The sequence below is a fragment of the Pteronotus mesoamericanus genome, unplaced genomic scaffold (assembly GCF_021234165.1).
Source record: "Pteronotus mesoamericanus isolate MK-2021 breed Mesoamerican mustached bat unplaced genomic scaffold, CSHL_Meso_final scaffold_85, whole genome shotgun sequence".
NCBI classification, from domain to species: Eukaryota; Metazoa; Chordata; class Mammalia; order Chiroptera; family Mormoopidae; genus Pteronotus; species Pteronotus mesoamericanus.
The window spans coordinates 6,141,584-6,157,734 of record NW_026555329.1 but is presented as its reverse complement, the minus strand read 5'-3'; the positions used below and the strand labels follow the sequence as shown (position 1 = coordinate 6,157,734).

At 42.3% G+C, this 16,151-nt stretch overlaps 1 protein-coding gene across 2 annotated transcripts in view; it reads left to right on the top strand.

Moving 5' to 3' along the window:
- DNAH11 (dynein axonemal heavy chain 11) overlaps nt 1-16,151 on the top strand; it is a 251,134-nt gene that overhangs the window by 112,204 nt on the left and 122,779 nt on the right. For both annotated transcript variants that reach the window (XM_054564603.1, XM_054564601.1), the window contains exons 43-45: nt 6,119-6,269; nt 9,132-9,263; nt 14,527-14,700. In XM_054564603.1, the coding sequence (XP_054420578.1) occupies nt 6,119-6,269; nt 9,132-9,263; nt 14,527-14,700 (457 nt within the window). The remainder of the gene's footprint in view (nt 1-6,118; nt 6,270-9,131; nt 9,264-14,526; nt 14,701-16,151) is intronic.

Sequence of the window (16,151 nt, the reverse complement as noted above, 5' to 3'; positions counted from 1 at the left end):
GCCCTGTATCCATTAAAGAGTGACTCCCCAGGACCTGCTACCCCAGCCTGTTTTCTATCTGAATACTCTAGGCACCTCATATAAATAGAATCATACCGTAAATGTCCTTTTGTGATGGGCTTACTTCACTTAGCATGTCTTCAGAGTCCATCTGTGTTACATCATGTGCCAGAATTTCCTTTTTAAGGCTGAGTGATATTCCATTGTATGTTTCCAATATTCATTCAGCAACAGACACTCGAGCTGCTTCTGTCTTTTGACTGGTGCAATTAATGCTCCTATGAACAGGGCGTACAGATATCTCCTTGAGTCCCTACTTCTAATTATTCTGGATATATGTCCACAAGTGGAACTAATAGATCGTATGGCATAGTTCTATTTTTTTCTACTATTTTTTTAATTGCTGTTCAGTTACAGTTGTCCCGCCTTTTTCCCTGTTGCTCTCCCCTGCCGCGTCCCCCTCCAACTCCCCAGTCAGTCCCTGCACTGTCCCTGCCCAGGAGGCCTCTATTCCTGTTCCTTGACTTGCCCCTTCCCCTCCTTTCCCCCACTATCCCCCTCCCCCTGCCCCCCGGTCTCTGTCAGTTTGTTCTTTATTCCCATGTCTCTGGTTCTATTTTTCTCATTTGTTTGCCTTGTATGAGAGTTCTTCTAAAATTTAAAAATACAATGTTCTATTTTTAAATTTTAGAAGAACTATCATACAGTCTTCCACAGTGTATACCATTTAACGTTCTCACCAACAGTGCACAAGGGTTCCAGTGTCTGCATTTCCTCACCAAAACTTGTTATGTTCTCTATTTTTTAATAATAGCCATCCTAATGGGTGTGAAATGCTATCTCATTTCAGTTTTGATTTGTGTTTTCATAATGATCAGTTATGTTGAGCATCTTTTCATGTGCTTGCTGGCTATTTGTATATTTTCTTTGGAGAAATATATGTTTCAGTCCTTCACCTGTTTTTAAATCCATTTGTTTGGCTTTGTGTTGTTGTGTCTCTTTTTATCTTAGTTTTTAAAAGAGCTAAAAATCTATATGATTATTTGAAGAATGCATTAGCAATTAAATTTAAAGCTGATTAATTAGGCTAACTTAAAGATAATTAAATTAACATCTGAATACCTTTGTTATTTTTAGTTGGACATTACCCCGTTCACACCTTGTAGCTGTTAAGAAATCAGTATTTGTTGAAGAAGTGAATAAACAATAATAGCTCATATGGAGCACTTAGATATAAACCTGTCATTTAGTGAGTTTGTGTATGTATGTATACATATAATGTGCATATGCGAACAGTTGGTAATGCTTGGACTTAGAACAAGCTTTTTGTGCCCAGTCACTTACTCTTCACGTGTGCATAGTTCCTGTCATTCGTCCTGGTGGTCACTTGTCACCTCCGTTAGCATTTCCGCTGTGGGCTGCGGAAACACCCGAGCCAGCACATGAGCACGTGCTGTGGCGGGTGTGTTTCTTGAGTCAGGCGCTGCTATGCCCTCCCCTGTGCTCTGAGGGCCACTCCCCCCGTGTCGTGTGAGGGCCACTTCAGTGCACTCCTCGCCCTGTGGCTCCTGGTCACATTGGCCAGGGAGGAGTGCTGGCAGGAAATGAGAGGGAGAGAAGAGATGAGATGAAGTCAGGCTATTTATTCCCTTGGCTCCCTCCCTGCAGGGTCACATCAGATGACTGTGTCCCTCAACTGCAGGTCACAGCTCCTCTCAAATCTCTTCCGAAGATTCTTTCCTTCTGGGCCTGGTAGTCCTCCACTCTTTCGTCCTTGCAGGCGGGAGTGCAACAGCCATTGCTCAGTTATTCACCTGGCACGGCCCCTTCCTCCCAGTGTCCGGCGCCGTGCCCGCCCTTTGTCAGTAGTCCTCCTACCCTGCCGATCCTCCCGCCCCCCCACCCCCCGCCCCGCGCTCTCCTAATGTGAGGGAGACACCTGTTCAAGCCAAACGCCTGCTGAGGCACCTCTCCAGGCTGCTTTTCTGTGTGCTGATTTGCTCACTACAAGTCTCCTCCCTTAACTCGGCAGCAAAGGAGAGCTGTGTTCAGGCTTTCGTGTGGAACAAAGCTTTGTTGGATGGGGGTTGGAGAGGGAGTGATTTTTAATCTAAAGTGAGGAGTTCTTCTTGGGCATCCACCTCCTGTCCCCAGCTAGTGTTCTGAGGACCTCCTAGGACGCTTCCTTCCATTGGATGGGGGCTCGCTGAAAGAGACTCTCCAGTACCATGGACCCCCCACCATACAGACAGCGCGGTCAGTCTCTGCCCCTGTTTCCTTCAGAGGACTCCTGAACCCCCCGCAACTTCACCCCAGAGTGTGCTAATTTCAGTAGTGAACCTCAGTTCCCCAGGTCTATGTAATTCAGTCCCAATAACATCGCGAAGAGATGCATGCGTGCTAACAAAAGCTGTGTAAAGGAGGACTTTGTAGCTAGTGAGTCAAAGGTCACAGGCTGGATAAAGAGACACTCAATTTGCATTCCTCAGCAAGTTAAACCAGTCTGTCTTCACCATTACATTTCATTTTATGGAGGTTTTTGTTTCATCTCAGATCTAAGGCGAGGTTTTTTCATTTTTATGTGTATGACCAAAAGGTCCATCCAGGTCATGATTCAAAGCAATAGGGATCTTCTCTAAATGATATTTTTATATTTTCACCTCCTACCGCTGCAAACCTTCAATGAAAACTACAAAAAAAAATGGCTGTTTTTGGTTGGGGAGTGTCTTTTTCACTTCATATTTATTGGATACTTTCCTACCTTACTTTAATGTCATGATACTAATAATGTGGTAGCTTTACATGTACTAACTCATTTAATCCTTAATTAACTTCTGAGATTGATATAATGATTAACCCAGTTTTCCAAACCAGTATGTCAGGCCTCAATTTTTGAATTTGAAAGTGTTAACAGTTATAGGAAAGTTGAAAAGGCAGCAGCACCCACGACCCCCGTGCCGCCGCGGCCTCTTTCCCTGCACTCACCCATTGCTACCCTCTTACCGCATTTGGCTTCTGTCTGGCTGGGCGCACACTCTCTCACAGGCACAGAGACACATGCATTTTCCATTTTTATTTATTTCTGATGAACTATTTCAAAATAAGTCAGACACATTGAGACATTTCATCCCTAAGTTCTTCAGTGTTTATCTCCTAAGAACTAAGATATTCTTCTACACGAACACAGTATAATTAGCATACATAAGAAATTTATCCTTGAAACATTATCTGATAAACAGTCATTTTTTTTTTTCAAATTTTCCCACTTACTCCAGGAATTTTCTGCATTGCTTTTTAAGAAATCAAGCATCAAAACAAGGGTCATGCATCACATCTGCTAGTCTCCATTAGCTTCTTTAATCTAGAATAGCCCCCCCACCTTTTTCTTTTTTAATATCGAATTTATTATGGTGACATTGATTCACAAAACCATACAGGTTTCAAGTGTACAACCCAACAAAACACCTGTCGGCTGTATCATGCGCCCATCGCCCCAAGCAAACTGTCTTTCCAACCATCCTCATTTATCTTGCCTTTGCCCACCTCTTCCTACCCCCACCCCCCATTTCCCTCTGGCCATCACCACACTGTTGTCTGTGTGTGTTGTATGTGTGTGTATACACATATGTGTGCGTGTGCGTGTGTAATCCCTTCACTTTCTTTCACCCGACTCCCCAAACCTCTCCCCTCTGACAGCTGTCCGTCTGTTCCATGTGTCCATGCCTCTGTTTCTATTTTGTTCATCAGTTTATTTTGTTCATTAGATGTCCACATCCCCCCACCTCTTTCTTTCATGACATTTACACTTTTGAAGAGAATAAGAGATATTTTAAAGAACCACCCATTCGTGGCTGCAAAGTGGCGATTTCCTAATTTAGTCCCTCTATCTGCATTTATTAGGTGACATTTTTCTCTAAAGAACTTTTTCTCTTCTATTTTTTCTTCCCCCTTGCCTTTCTCTCTTTCTGCCTTTCTCTCCTTTTTCCTTTCATTTTTTAGGAGTATCATTTTCTACTTATGCCTTTTATTTAGGTTCAATGGGTAATAATTCATTACCTATACTATTCTTTTGTATGCTCAAATTGTCCCAAATTTTGCCAGCAGGAACCTCTTCAAACCAGCCACTTCTGTGTTTTTCTTTTTTTCTTGTTCTTCTAAGTCTCTGAGTACTTTGCTTTCTGGCTAGAAAAGATACCTCTGACTTATCTCAGATTTTCCTTACCTGAGGCCTGATTCAGCCATTTCTCCAAGGACCCAGAAGAAACTACTTCTCATATAAGGGATGCTGTTTAGAATGCAATATAGGGATGCTAGGTGTGCTCACTGCCATTGCTACGTCATTGCTTCTAGGTCCTTTCAGTGAGCAGAATCAGGAAATCTATTTTTTTAATCTCATATTGTGATAACTGATGAGATGTTATAGATAGAAGTTATGAAATACTATGTTCATTGTGTCTCTGTGGGGTTCCATTTAAGGACTAATTGTCATGTAACCTTCTTAGAATATTTCTTTTAAAATTCACTGAGCTATTTTAAAAAATAAATTTATGTCCACACTTTACAGATATGGAGCATATCAGGTCAGACAGTAGCCTTAAAATCATATACACATGTGCCTTGCTATAGAAACCAAATACTATTTTACTTTAATTCTGAGTTCTAAGTAAGTTTACTGGAAGAGTTCTAGATAGCTCATATAAGTCTGTTGAGATATCAAAAAAGTAGAGACAGGCACAGGAATTGGAAGAAAATATCTGAAAATTTGGATTAACAAGAATTTTTTTTTTTTTTTAGGCAAAGAGAGGTTTAGTAACTTGCCCAAAGTAACAAAGTTTAAAAAAAATGGTGGAGCTGGGATTCAGATCCAGAAAATTTGACTTTAGAGTTCCCTCTCTCTGAACAACCCCCGCCCTGCCCCCATCAACAGTAAGTTCTGGACTCGAGGATTCCACTCCCAGCAGCTGGTGCAGTAAGAGGAGTAGCTGAGGAGTCGGTGTGGCCTTCCAGCCCTGGGGCCCAGTAACCAACACCTGTTGTCCATTGTTTCTCAGTGTCCTTGGGCACCGTCACCCAGATATGCTCTCTCAAGTTACCATCCTACGCCTGGACTTCAACTGAAAACCATTCCTCCTGGACCTGAGCAAAGCTTTGACAGTTCATATTGCTTAAGTCTAACAATAGTATTAAGGTAGCTGAATATTTAATAACACCCTATTGTGAAGCCTTGTGAAAATCAAAGGGAGCCTTCTTATAAACTAATCATCTTGTCTTAATTTTTTCTGATGCTGAAAATGTGAACTCTGACTTGCCTGAAGCAAGGTATAGTTGTAATTGGCCTGGATACATGCTTTCTCTACTGGCAGCTAAATGTATTTATTAGCACTGCTTCCTATTTAATGAGAACTTTTTGAGCAGATATTTTTCATTTAACATCATATAGTTTCTCCCCAGAGACTACTGTGGATGCTGCTAAGCAGTGCTTCATTCCATTGATAAGTATTATTTTATTAATAAGTTAGAGATATTGTATCAAAATTGATAACATTGTATAAGTTTCAGATTAATACACCTGTTCCCAAGAATGAGATACCATTTCAGAGCCAGATATTGGAAATGTGTTATCAATTATGAGGTTACAGTTACATTCAGTCCAGTGGAAAAGGGGAGGGAGACTTTGAAGTCCCCCCTATGGAATTTTCACCTTTTTATTTGTAACTGATTCCTCATTACTAAGTAATTGATGCTGAGATTAATCAAGAAAAATCCCTAGCTGTTTTCATAAATAAGGTTTACGCTGTGGGGATAGTTTCAGCCCTCCAGGAAATGACAGACTGCACTTCCTTGTCAGTGCTCAGTAATGGCCTACTTACAGTCTGCTTTGTGTGGCTTCTCTGTGCTGTTAGGAGTGTGTTTTACATCCTTTTCATTAAGGTAAAAATGGCCATTAAAAAGTTTTTAAAGGGTCATTTGAAAATATTTGCAGCTTTAGAAGGAGGATGAGCTTGCTGAACATGTCCCTGAAATGCTGGCCACGCTGCGTGGAAGGGGATGCTTCTGAGGTGAAGTTCTGCTTTTGAAGCCGAGGGTTCAGTCAAAGCTTTCCTGTGTTCCCTTTCAGGTATGTGGCCAGTTGGATAGACAGAAGGCAGCATCAATCAGAAAAGGCCAATTTAACGATTCTTTTTGATAAATACGTTCCTGCGTGCTTGGATAAGCTGAGGACAAGCTTTAAAACCATCACTTCGATTCCAGAGAACAGCCTGGTGCAGGTTTGTCTTCTGCGACACAGCCTAACATTCTAGTCCGGATGAGGTAGTGCCAGCTGATCAAGATGACAGGAAATGATGCTGGAGCTGAGGTTTCTCCAACCCTCATTCCCTAACCCCCGTGTTCCCTGGTGCCTTTTGCAAACCCCTGGCACATACCCGTCCCATTCTCTTATCCTTCAGGTTTGTGATCTCTTTCACAAGGTCGTGAACTAGAGGGCCGAAGCTACCTTATATTCATTTTCACATTTCCAGAGACTTACATGGGTACTAGCATATAGTAGGTGCCGAATATGTCTTTATTGAATCATGTGTTTTTCCCAAGTATATTTAAATAGAATAAGAAGGGCAAAATTGTAACAGCTTTATTTGTTTTTCTGTATCCTACATAATTGGCCTGGAGAAGGTGCTCAGGGTATCTTCTGAATACAAAAACTCCGTGTCATTAAAGACACTGACCGTTGAGTAAGAGAAAGTTTCTAGACTCAACCACATAGGCGTCACTCCCCACAGACCTACCATCCTCTCTTCTCTTTTCTGTCTCTCCTCCCCCTCCCCAAAACATTCATAAGGTCAGGTCAGTCTACACGGACAGGTCCTAATATTCCCAGGGTAATTATTTCTTTTCATACTTGTGAGACAGCTGGTAAGAGTGAAGGGTATATGCGGTATGTTGTCATGGAAGCAAATAATTCACAGTACATAGAAGCGAAGGCTGTGATCTGAATCTCAGCATGGAAAGGAACTGTCCCCAGCCCTGACAAGCACAAAACTTCACGAAAGATTTATAATTAGAAACCTTTCTGTTTTTCCTACAGGAGCAAAATTGGTTTCAAAGTACTTTGTTACCATTAACTTACTATGTTACCGAATTTGTTTGAAGCTAAATTAGAAAAAGTCACAAGCATAATAAGAAGAGAAAGTTCAGGTTTTTGGATAATTCACACACCAATTAAGTAAACGCTAGTCTTCAGCAGTAATTATCTGAGGTATAATTTATTTCTGAAAGCAGGTCTGAATTTATTCATAATGAATTAATTATGTGGTTAGCCTAATTAGACTTCCTCTGGTGTAATACTTGTAAAAAGCATGGTCGTGTTCTTTCTCAAGTTGACTTGTGTATTTGTGTGATTCTCTGTGGTGTGAATTTTTTCATTCAAGAGTAGTGTGAAAATAGGTCAGTAGGAATTAATATGACTTCCTCCTTTTGTAGTATTCAGAAATGGCATTTTATCCTCAGCTCCTTCTTAGCTGTTTTATACAATAGCCTCTTTTCTGTGGCTACTTATAAGGACAGGGATTTTAAACAAAAAAATGGGCATAAAAGGGAATAGCTTAAAAAGCTACTTTAAGAAATTAGTGCATTATATTTTCCAGTATATCAAACTTCCTTAATTTTGGTGTATTTAAGGTGTATTTGGTGTATTTAAGGTGATTTTATTATTGCTGACACAGAGCTCAAAATGTTTCCCAAGTACTGTGTTTGGGAGAAAACAGAAAAAAAAAAAAAAAAAAAAAACCCCATAAGTTACTAGAGTGTTAAAATCAATTGATAATGTAACATTGAGACCTTACAGTCTTTTTGTTTTGACTCGAACGGTTCCTTAGACCAACATGGCTTCGACTCAGAAATAGCAAAGCCTCAGAGTTGTCCATTATTTTTCTTGATAACAAATTGGTGAGTTAAAATCATTAGCAAGTGATTTTAAGTTGGCAAACATAACACCATGCAAAGTACTAGAAATCAAGAGAGAAGGTGGAAAAATACAACAGGTCCTCTTCCCCATTAAAATGAAAAGCCTCTCCACACTATTTCCAGGACCCATGAGCCACCTCATCGTGGATTTCTCCCTCCTTCATGGCTGGGGGGGAGGGCCCGTCCTCCTGTGCTTCATCAAAGCTCGCACTGCTGTGTACATGACAGTGATAAAAACCTGTTGCTGTTTCCAAAAACTAAGGAAAGGGCATCCTGAGTTTGAGGGGCTGTGACAATGGGAGTTCACGATGACTAATTGCGCTGTAGAGAACTCCCTCAAAACCCTGCTTGTCACTGGTTACCATTTCACACGGGAAAGGCCTTTGTGGCTGCCACATTCCCCTCATTACTGACCTGATACCCTGAACGGGGGGCAGGCTTCACACCCTCGGGGTTCACCCGGAGTGTATGAAGAACAGGCTCCTGAACAGCATTTCTTCCAAGGCTAAATTTAGTCTGAGGTCCAAAAACATGCCGCAGGCCACGGCGGCCAGTCTGACGTTCTAAATGGACAACAACAGGTGGGGACAGGGGCCATCAAAGCCCTGAGGGAGAGAGGGTGTCTAACCATCAAGAGGGGATAGTTCAATAAGCCTTTCCTTCCAGTGCAAAAAAATTTTTCCTTTCCAGTGGAAAAAAATTCCAGTGCAATTTTTTTCATTCATTCCCAATGATGTAGGGCAAGACTTACTGGTAAGAAAAGATGTCTTTGGTTTGTACTCAGACATTAGAAAGAGGGTTATAGAATACCCTTTGTGGTCTGATTCCCTATTTATAAAAAAAAGAAAGCATAGATATATCCCCCTTATTATTATTATTATTTTGCTTATATGTATTTCTGTCTGTTACAGTGACTATTAATTGGACAATTTTAGATTTTAATTTTTTAATAGTTTGTTATTACTTAGAAGACTGGCCTGATTAAAATTGGTGGGGGTTTTCCACTGAGGGAGAAACCTGAGGCAGTCTCTCCCAAGGTAGCGAATCACAGAGTTGGGAAAAATGATATACTCTCTTAAGGGTAAAGTGGATTTGCTAATGAGATTTGTGACATACTCCAGTGTTGGGAAAATGTTGCCCTAAATTAATACATATTTCTTATTCTTTAGACTATTTGTGCTCTTCTGGAATGTCTGTTGACTCCGGAAAATGTACCTTCGGACAGCCCAAAAGAAGTTTATGAAGTCTATTTCGTCTTTGCTTGTATCTGGGCCTTTGGGGGCTCTCTGCTGCAAGATCAGGTGTGTTTAGAAACAGTTTACAGAATGAGGTTTATTTCGAAGGGTTTGTGTACTCTGTGACCCCTATGTTTTTCCTACATTACAGAAATCTATCCTACTTACCCTGCTCTCTCCTCAGCCTGGGCGTTGTCCAGGCAAACTCAGGCAGACTGATTATTCTGACCGTGGCCGACAATGCCAGCTCCATAGCCCTGCACCAGGTTGCCCTCCAAGCTCAGGCTCTGGGCCCCCAGGCCTCTGGGGCAGTGCTGGCAGCGTGCCTGAGACAGAGCTCTTCACTTGCCCTGCCCCAAACGTGCCCTACCTCTTTATTCTTCCTCCTCTTAAGTAGCGCTCTCATTCCCCACAGCTGCTCAGCTCTAAAACCTGGGAGGCATTAGGCCTCCTCATTCACTGGCTGCTTTCAGTGTCAATTACAAAATAGCTATTGAATCTGCCCCCTCTTCTTCACCCCTGTAGCCCTAATTCAAGAGTGAAACGTATTGAGATTGTCCTGGGCTGTCACAGTGTCCTTGCTTGGGCTTCCGTAATATAATACCAAGCAGAAATTTACTCTCTCTTAGTTCTGGAAGCTGGAAGTCCAAGGTCAGGGTGCCAGCTTGGTCAAGTTCTGGTGCGGACCCTCTTCCTGGCCTGTAGATGGCTGCTTTTTCCCTGTTTCCTCACAGGGCAGAGAGAGAAAGATAAAAAGCTTTCTGGTGTCTCTCCTAGTAAGGGCACTAATCCCATCATGAGAGCCCCACCCTCATGACCTCATCTAAATCTAATCACCTCCCAAAGGCCCCACCTGCAATACTATTGCTTTAGGGGTTATTTTGCGGGGGCGGGGGGTGGGGGTGGGGGATGCACTTCCATCCAAAGCTTATAATAACCTTCAGATTGGTTTCTTTGTCTCCAGTCTCTTTTCCTGCTACTCAGTTTTACATATAATTCCCAGGGTACTAGCCAACCCCAGGCTAGTTCCTTTACATTGGTCTTTCCCATGGCCTACAGCCAAGCTGTCATTCCTACACAGCACTTCTGGTATAACCTGTGTGTGGCTTCTGATTTCTTTTGAGCAAATACTTGAGACAAGAACTTTCACAAACATACACCTCACACACACACACACACACACACACACACGCACGCACGCACGCATATGCACACATATGCTTATGGCATATGCTTAGACTAGCCAAAGGGCAAAGTGGGAGCTTTTCAGTGTTAGAAATCTGTGCATCTAGTCTCCACCAGATAGAGTAAAGCTCAGAGAAGTGAAGTAACTTGACCAAGGTTACACTGATAGGAAATGACAACATCAGGACTGCCACCCAGGCATGGCTCCTAATACCACACCCTCCCCCCCCAGGCTCTCTCTTGGTCATAGTGCTTCAACACGTGCCCCTAAATCTCTACATTAAAACCAGATGGCACACAGCTTGCAGGCATCCCCAGACATCTCCAGATGTAAACAGGGAGTTTGAATTGGAAGGCATCACTGGGGGTCGTAAAATCCATGGTTGCTCTAACCAGTGGCTCAGTCCTGCTCCTGGTCACTAGGTTACCAGAAATTACATCTATAAGTAACTGCGATATTCACTTGGCCTCCTACATCTTATTTTTGATCCTTCGTAGAAGCTGCATTTTCTTCTGGAATCTCCAAGTGCTTTCTGAAGAATAATAGCCCTTAGCTTGGAGTGAGAGTCAAGAATTGGTGTTGGAGGACTTCATGTGGTTTTTCTCAAAAGTGCAATTTGCAGCAGCCACAGGCTGCTTCTGTGGGGAGACCACATACAGAATTTCCCCTCAGCCCAACCCCATCGTCTTTTTCCTGTGTTCTCCACAAGGTTTTCCCTTTTCCAGGACTGTAAAACCAGGGGAAATTACAGGAGTAGGATGTTGACTGCTGAGATCTTTGTACGTCTGACCCTCCACCCTCCCCCTCTTCCTCCCAGATAATCCTCTTTTCATCTTCCCAGTTTCCAAACCTGTCAGCCTTCAGGCTAGCAGCTGGGCATCACCGTGGTCACCTGTCTCTGCAGACACTTTCTCCCTAATCGATAGTCATTATCATCATCATCATCATCATCTTTAAATTTTCAAAAGGGGTCCAACTGTGAAGCATTGGAAAGAGACGCTATGAGGGTGGAAACATGAATGAAGCAGACACAGAAATAGCCTTAGGACAGCCATATATTAGTTCAACAAATCTGAATGCCTGCTCTCTGCGAGGAATGTGCTGAGGGCTTTTCATAAGCTATCTCATTGACACTTAAAAATCAAACCTGTAGAAGACAATGGGATTTATTAGTACAGGAAGGATATAAACCAACATTTTCGGGGTATGGATCCGGTAGCTTAATTTAGCTGACCTTACTTAGGATTTGGTGTAATGTGGTAGCACAAAGATTTTTGAATTCTTAGGATTAGGTTCAATTCCTATAGTCCTAGAACAGGTACATGGCCTCCTACATCTTATTTTTGATCCTTCTTAGAAGCTGCATTTTCTTCTGGAATCTCCAAGTGCTTTCTGAAGAATAACAGCCCTTAGCTTGGAGTGAGAGTCAAAAATTGGTGTTGGAGGACTTCACGTGGTTTTTCTCAAAAGCGCAATTTGCAGCAGCCACAGGCTTCTGTGTGGAGACCACATGCAGACTTTCCCCTCAGCCCAACCCCCATGGTCTTTTGCCTAGACCACTCAGTTGTGCCCTGCTAGAAAGCCAAGTTCATGTCTTTCTTCACCCCTCCATGGGTGGGGAGGCCTAGGACAGGTACAACTATCCTCTTTTTTCTTGTATAAGAAGGAGCTGAAACTTGGATAAGTTAGCCTGCTCGAGGCCGTGCAGCTAGCCAATACCTTAGCCGGGTTCAAGCTGCAACAGAGCAACTTGGGACCGGTGTGCTCAGCCCTGGCCATTGCAGACCACTTCCAAAATAGGTCTTACATCACCTCTCCCTGGGCTCCCGTAAACTGCCATCATCATTCCTCACTGGCTTCTGAAGTAACCTTGTCACTGGTCTTTGGGCTTCTGTGCTTGCCCTATAATCCATTATCTGCTCAGCAGCCAGAGTAGGGTTTTTTTAAATGTAAACTGAATTTTTGATATACTCTAGAATTAAAAACACTTTAATGGATTTCTATTACTTTTCGCCTCTTTTAAACAATTTTCGATTACAGTTTACTTTCAGTATTCTTTCGTATTGGTTTCAGGCGACCAGAATAGTGGTTAGGCAGTCATATGCTTTACAAGTGGTCACCCCCCGCCAATCTCCAGTACCCCCCTGGCCCCGTGCACAGTTATTGCAATAGTATTGACTATACTCTATTCCCTCTGCTGTACTTTATATCCAGTAACTATTTTGTACCTGCCAATTAGGGTTTCTATTGCTTTTAAGACGAAGTTAAAAATTCTAATACCGCATACAAGGCCTCTGGATCTCTCCCCACTCGTCCTCTGCCATGCCTTCCCCTCCCACCCCACCGGCTGCACAGGTCTTGAGCACAACAAATTCTTTCATACCCTGAGGTCTTTGCACCTGCTGGCGTCTTCCTGCAAACGGGAGCGGCCTTCTCCCCAGTCTGCGCCTGTTCTCAGACATGGCTGCTCTGAACAGCCAGTTAAAATAGATTCATCCCTGTTAGTCTCCCTTGTAGCAAACTTCCCTTTCAAGATGCCTAATTTGTTCATTTCTGCATTTATTGGCTTCATCTCTGCTACCCCCATGTCTCCTCATGTCTCCTCCTCTATCTTCCCCATAAACTTTGTGAGGGCAGAAACTTCGCTAGTTTTCTTTCCCGCTATAGAATAAATGCATTTCATTAAGTGAGTTGATGAATAAGAGATTTGTCACCAAAATGACCTTACTGATACAGTGGTTAGGTACTGTAAGCAAATTTTGATGTAAAGTAGAAATCATGTGCATTCTTCCTAAGAGAAGGGTGCCAGATAAGTAATACCCCCTGAATGAACTTGATTTAAGGCCAGTTTTGGTAGGATGACTACTTAGTTCCTGTCACCCATCTGAAAATAACTGAAATGAGCCTAAGCTCGCTGACCCATGGGTGGCAGTGGTCGGAGTGTGAGCTTGTTTGGGAGATGGTGAGCAAGCTCCTCCTGCAAAGGCCGATCTCCCCTCTCAGCCTCTCCTATCCTCCAGCTGTCTGTCTGTCTCTACCCATGGTGTCCCGGACACAAGGACACCAAAATAAAAGCAGGCTTGAGAATTTCTCTGGAGAAAATGGTAGTTGAATGCAATGGACACGCACAGTGTTGGGATCCCCCACCCCCAGGGTTTTTAGAGTTCATGAAAACTCACTCTACCAGACCCTCCTGCACACACATAAGTCACTAGGCCGGGCCTTCTGTGGCGAGAAGGGCGCGTTAGCTGCTAGTGCCCAGCTGCTGTTCCCCGCTTCTAGTTTCCAAACCCTAACTGAGGCTTGTACCTATTGTCATGTACAAACAAGGACCTTTGAGCAGGGACTGCCTGTTTTCTGCCATTCTAGTCTCACTGGAGAACAGGAGTTTGTCACTTTGGAGTTTTTAGAGACCACTCAGTTGTGCCCTGCTAGAAAGCCAAGTTCATGTCTTTCTTCACCCCTCCATCCCTCATGCGGCAGCTCCCAGATTTAGCATTTCAAAGGCTAACAAGGTTTCAGGAATGATTTGAAGGGATGAAATAGGATTGCTAATTGCTTACTTTTCTAAATAAAGACATTTATTAAAAATGATCATTTATTATCTTCATAATTTTATAAAGGAAAGGATATTTCAACACAATTCCAAGGATGCTATAAATGCAAATAAAAGATATTTAAATAATGTTACCAATTTTATAAAGTATGCCTTTGTTCTTAATTTTCTCATTTACCATCAGTTGATTTGAATACTTTATTATCACTTTAAAGAAGTCAACGCCAATGTTTGATAACCACTGTCTAATGGTAGGTAGTATTGTAATTGGTATAATAGGTCCTTATTCAGTTTCATAACCCAGGGGTAATTTAAGGTTCACCTAACCTTACCTTGCTTTTTAAGTTAATAGTTATTCCAGACAATGTGTACCCAATGGATATATGGCAATTACAGTTTTCTGCCTTTCTGACAGCATCACTCCTTATAGCTTGTAGCGATTTCTTTTCCGTGGGTCAGTTTTTGAGTCCCATTTGTCATTATGACTCTGTGCACTACAAACACTGCATTCAGCAGGATTTGGAGGGGCTTTTGCACGTGTTCAGAATCACTGTTAAGCCTGCAATAAGGATCTCTCTTGTTCTTAGCTTTCTGGTTGTCAAGCAGAATTCAGTCGGTGGTGGCATAAGGAGATGAAAGCAGTCAAGTTTCCATCTCAAGGAACAATCTTTGATTATTATCTGGACCATAATACTAAGAAGTTTTTGCCTTGGACGGATAAAATCCCCAAATTTACGATGGATCCAGGTGTACCGCTGCAGGTAGGTGTGTGGAACGTAGTCATTTAAAGCTTCACAGTGCTGGTGTGAGCTTTTTTTGTTTGTTTGTTTTGTTTTGTTCTTTAGCAGTCTTTCTGCCCGCCTGGTGGGTAAGATATTGTTGAGATGCTCAGCACATGCGTATTTCCTGAGAGGGAAGACTCTCAGTTAAAGAACAGTTAGTGAAATGGCTATTGCATTGCTGGAGCCTCTTTTTAAAAATTTCAACTTATTTCTGTGATCACCACTATCTTTATCTTTTCCTAGAAACTTTGTGAGTTTTATTAAAAGTTAGAGGCACATTTCTGTAGTCCAGTGGATTCTTATTTCTGACCTTATAGTAAATTTCTTAGCACTTTGATATATAACTTCTTTCCTTTAACCCCCCCACCAAGTCATAAAATGAATATGTTTAGTTTCCTCAAGTTGTGTTTCAAATTTATGCAGCAGTGGACAAATCTAAATGGAACTTTCTCTCATTTTTATTGTTTCTCTTCGTAGATCATTCTTATACATTTCTCTTCTGTCAAGTTACTTTTTGTTCAAATTCTAATTCTGCCTCAATTTATTTTTCTTCTCTTTAAAAAACCCTTACCCAAGGGTATGTTTGCTGATTTTAGATAGAGGGGAAGGTGGGCGGGGGAGAGAGAAACATTGATGGGTTGCCTCCCGTACACGCCCTGACCAGGGATGGAACCCACAAACTTCCGGTGCACGGGACGATGCTCCAACAAACTAAGCCACCTAGCGAGAACTGTTTTACTTTTTATTATATTTATTTCTCAAAATCATGTCATTCTGATTGATTTGGAGCTTCTCATTTCAAGTAGGACTGTATGAATACAATATAGGTGACTATCATGGCATTAATTAGGGGCAGCTACTGTCAAATGAGAAAACCCGATGAGGAAGTTTCCTGGAGCTGTTGTCACAAAGCACCATAAACAAAGTGGTTTCAATAACAGAAATTGTCTCGTGGTTCTGGAGACTTGAAGTTCAAAATCAAGGAGCCAGCAGATTCATTCCTCCTGAGGCCTGTGAGGGAGAACGTGTCTCACGCCTCTGCCGGGCTCCGGGGCCTGCTGCAGTCTTGGTGTCCTTGGTCTGTGGCCGCCTTCCCTCCAGTTGTCTCATGTCACTTTCCCTGTGTTTGTGTCTCTGTGATCAAAATTCCCTTTTTATAAGAACGCTAAGGCATATTGGATTAGGGGCCTACTTTATTTGTATTAGTTTTCTACAGCTGCCATAACAAAATACCCTCGACGGGGTGGCTTACGCATCAGAGATTGTATCACAGCTCTGAAGGCTGTAGTTGCATCATCTCTGAAAGCAAAATAATAAAACTCTCCTCCATAGATTTGTTATGAGTATCGTATGATGTAATGTATATAAAGTGCTTAGCATTGTCCCTGTCATGTACTCGGCTCTCAGTAAAAGTTAATGATTGGTGTTAA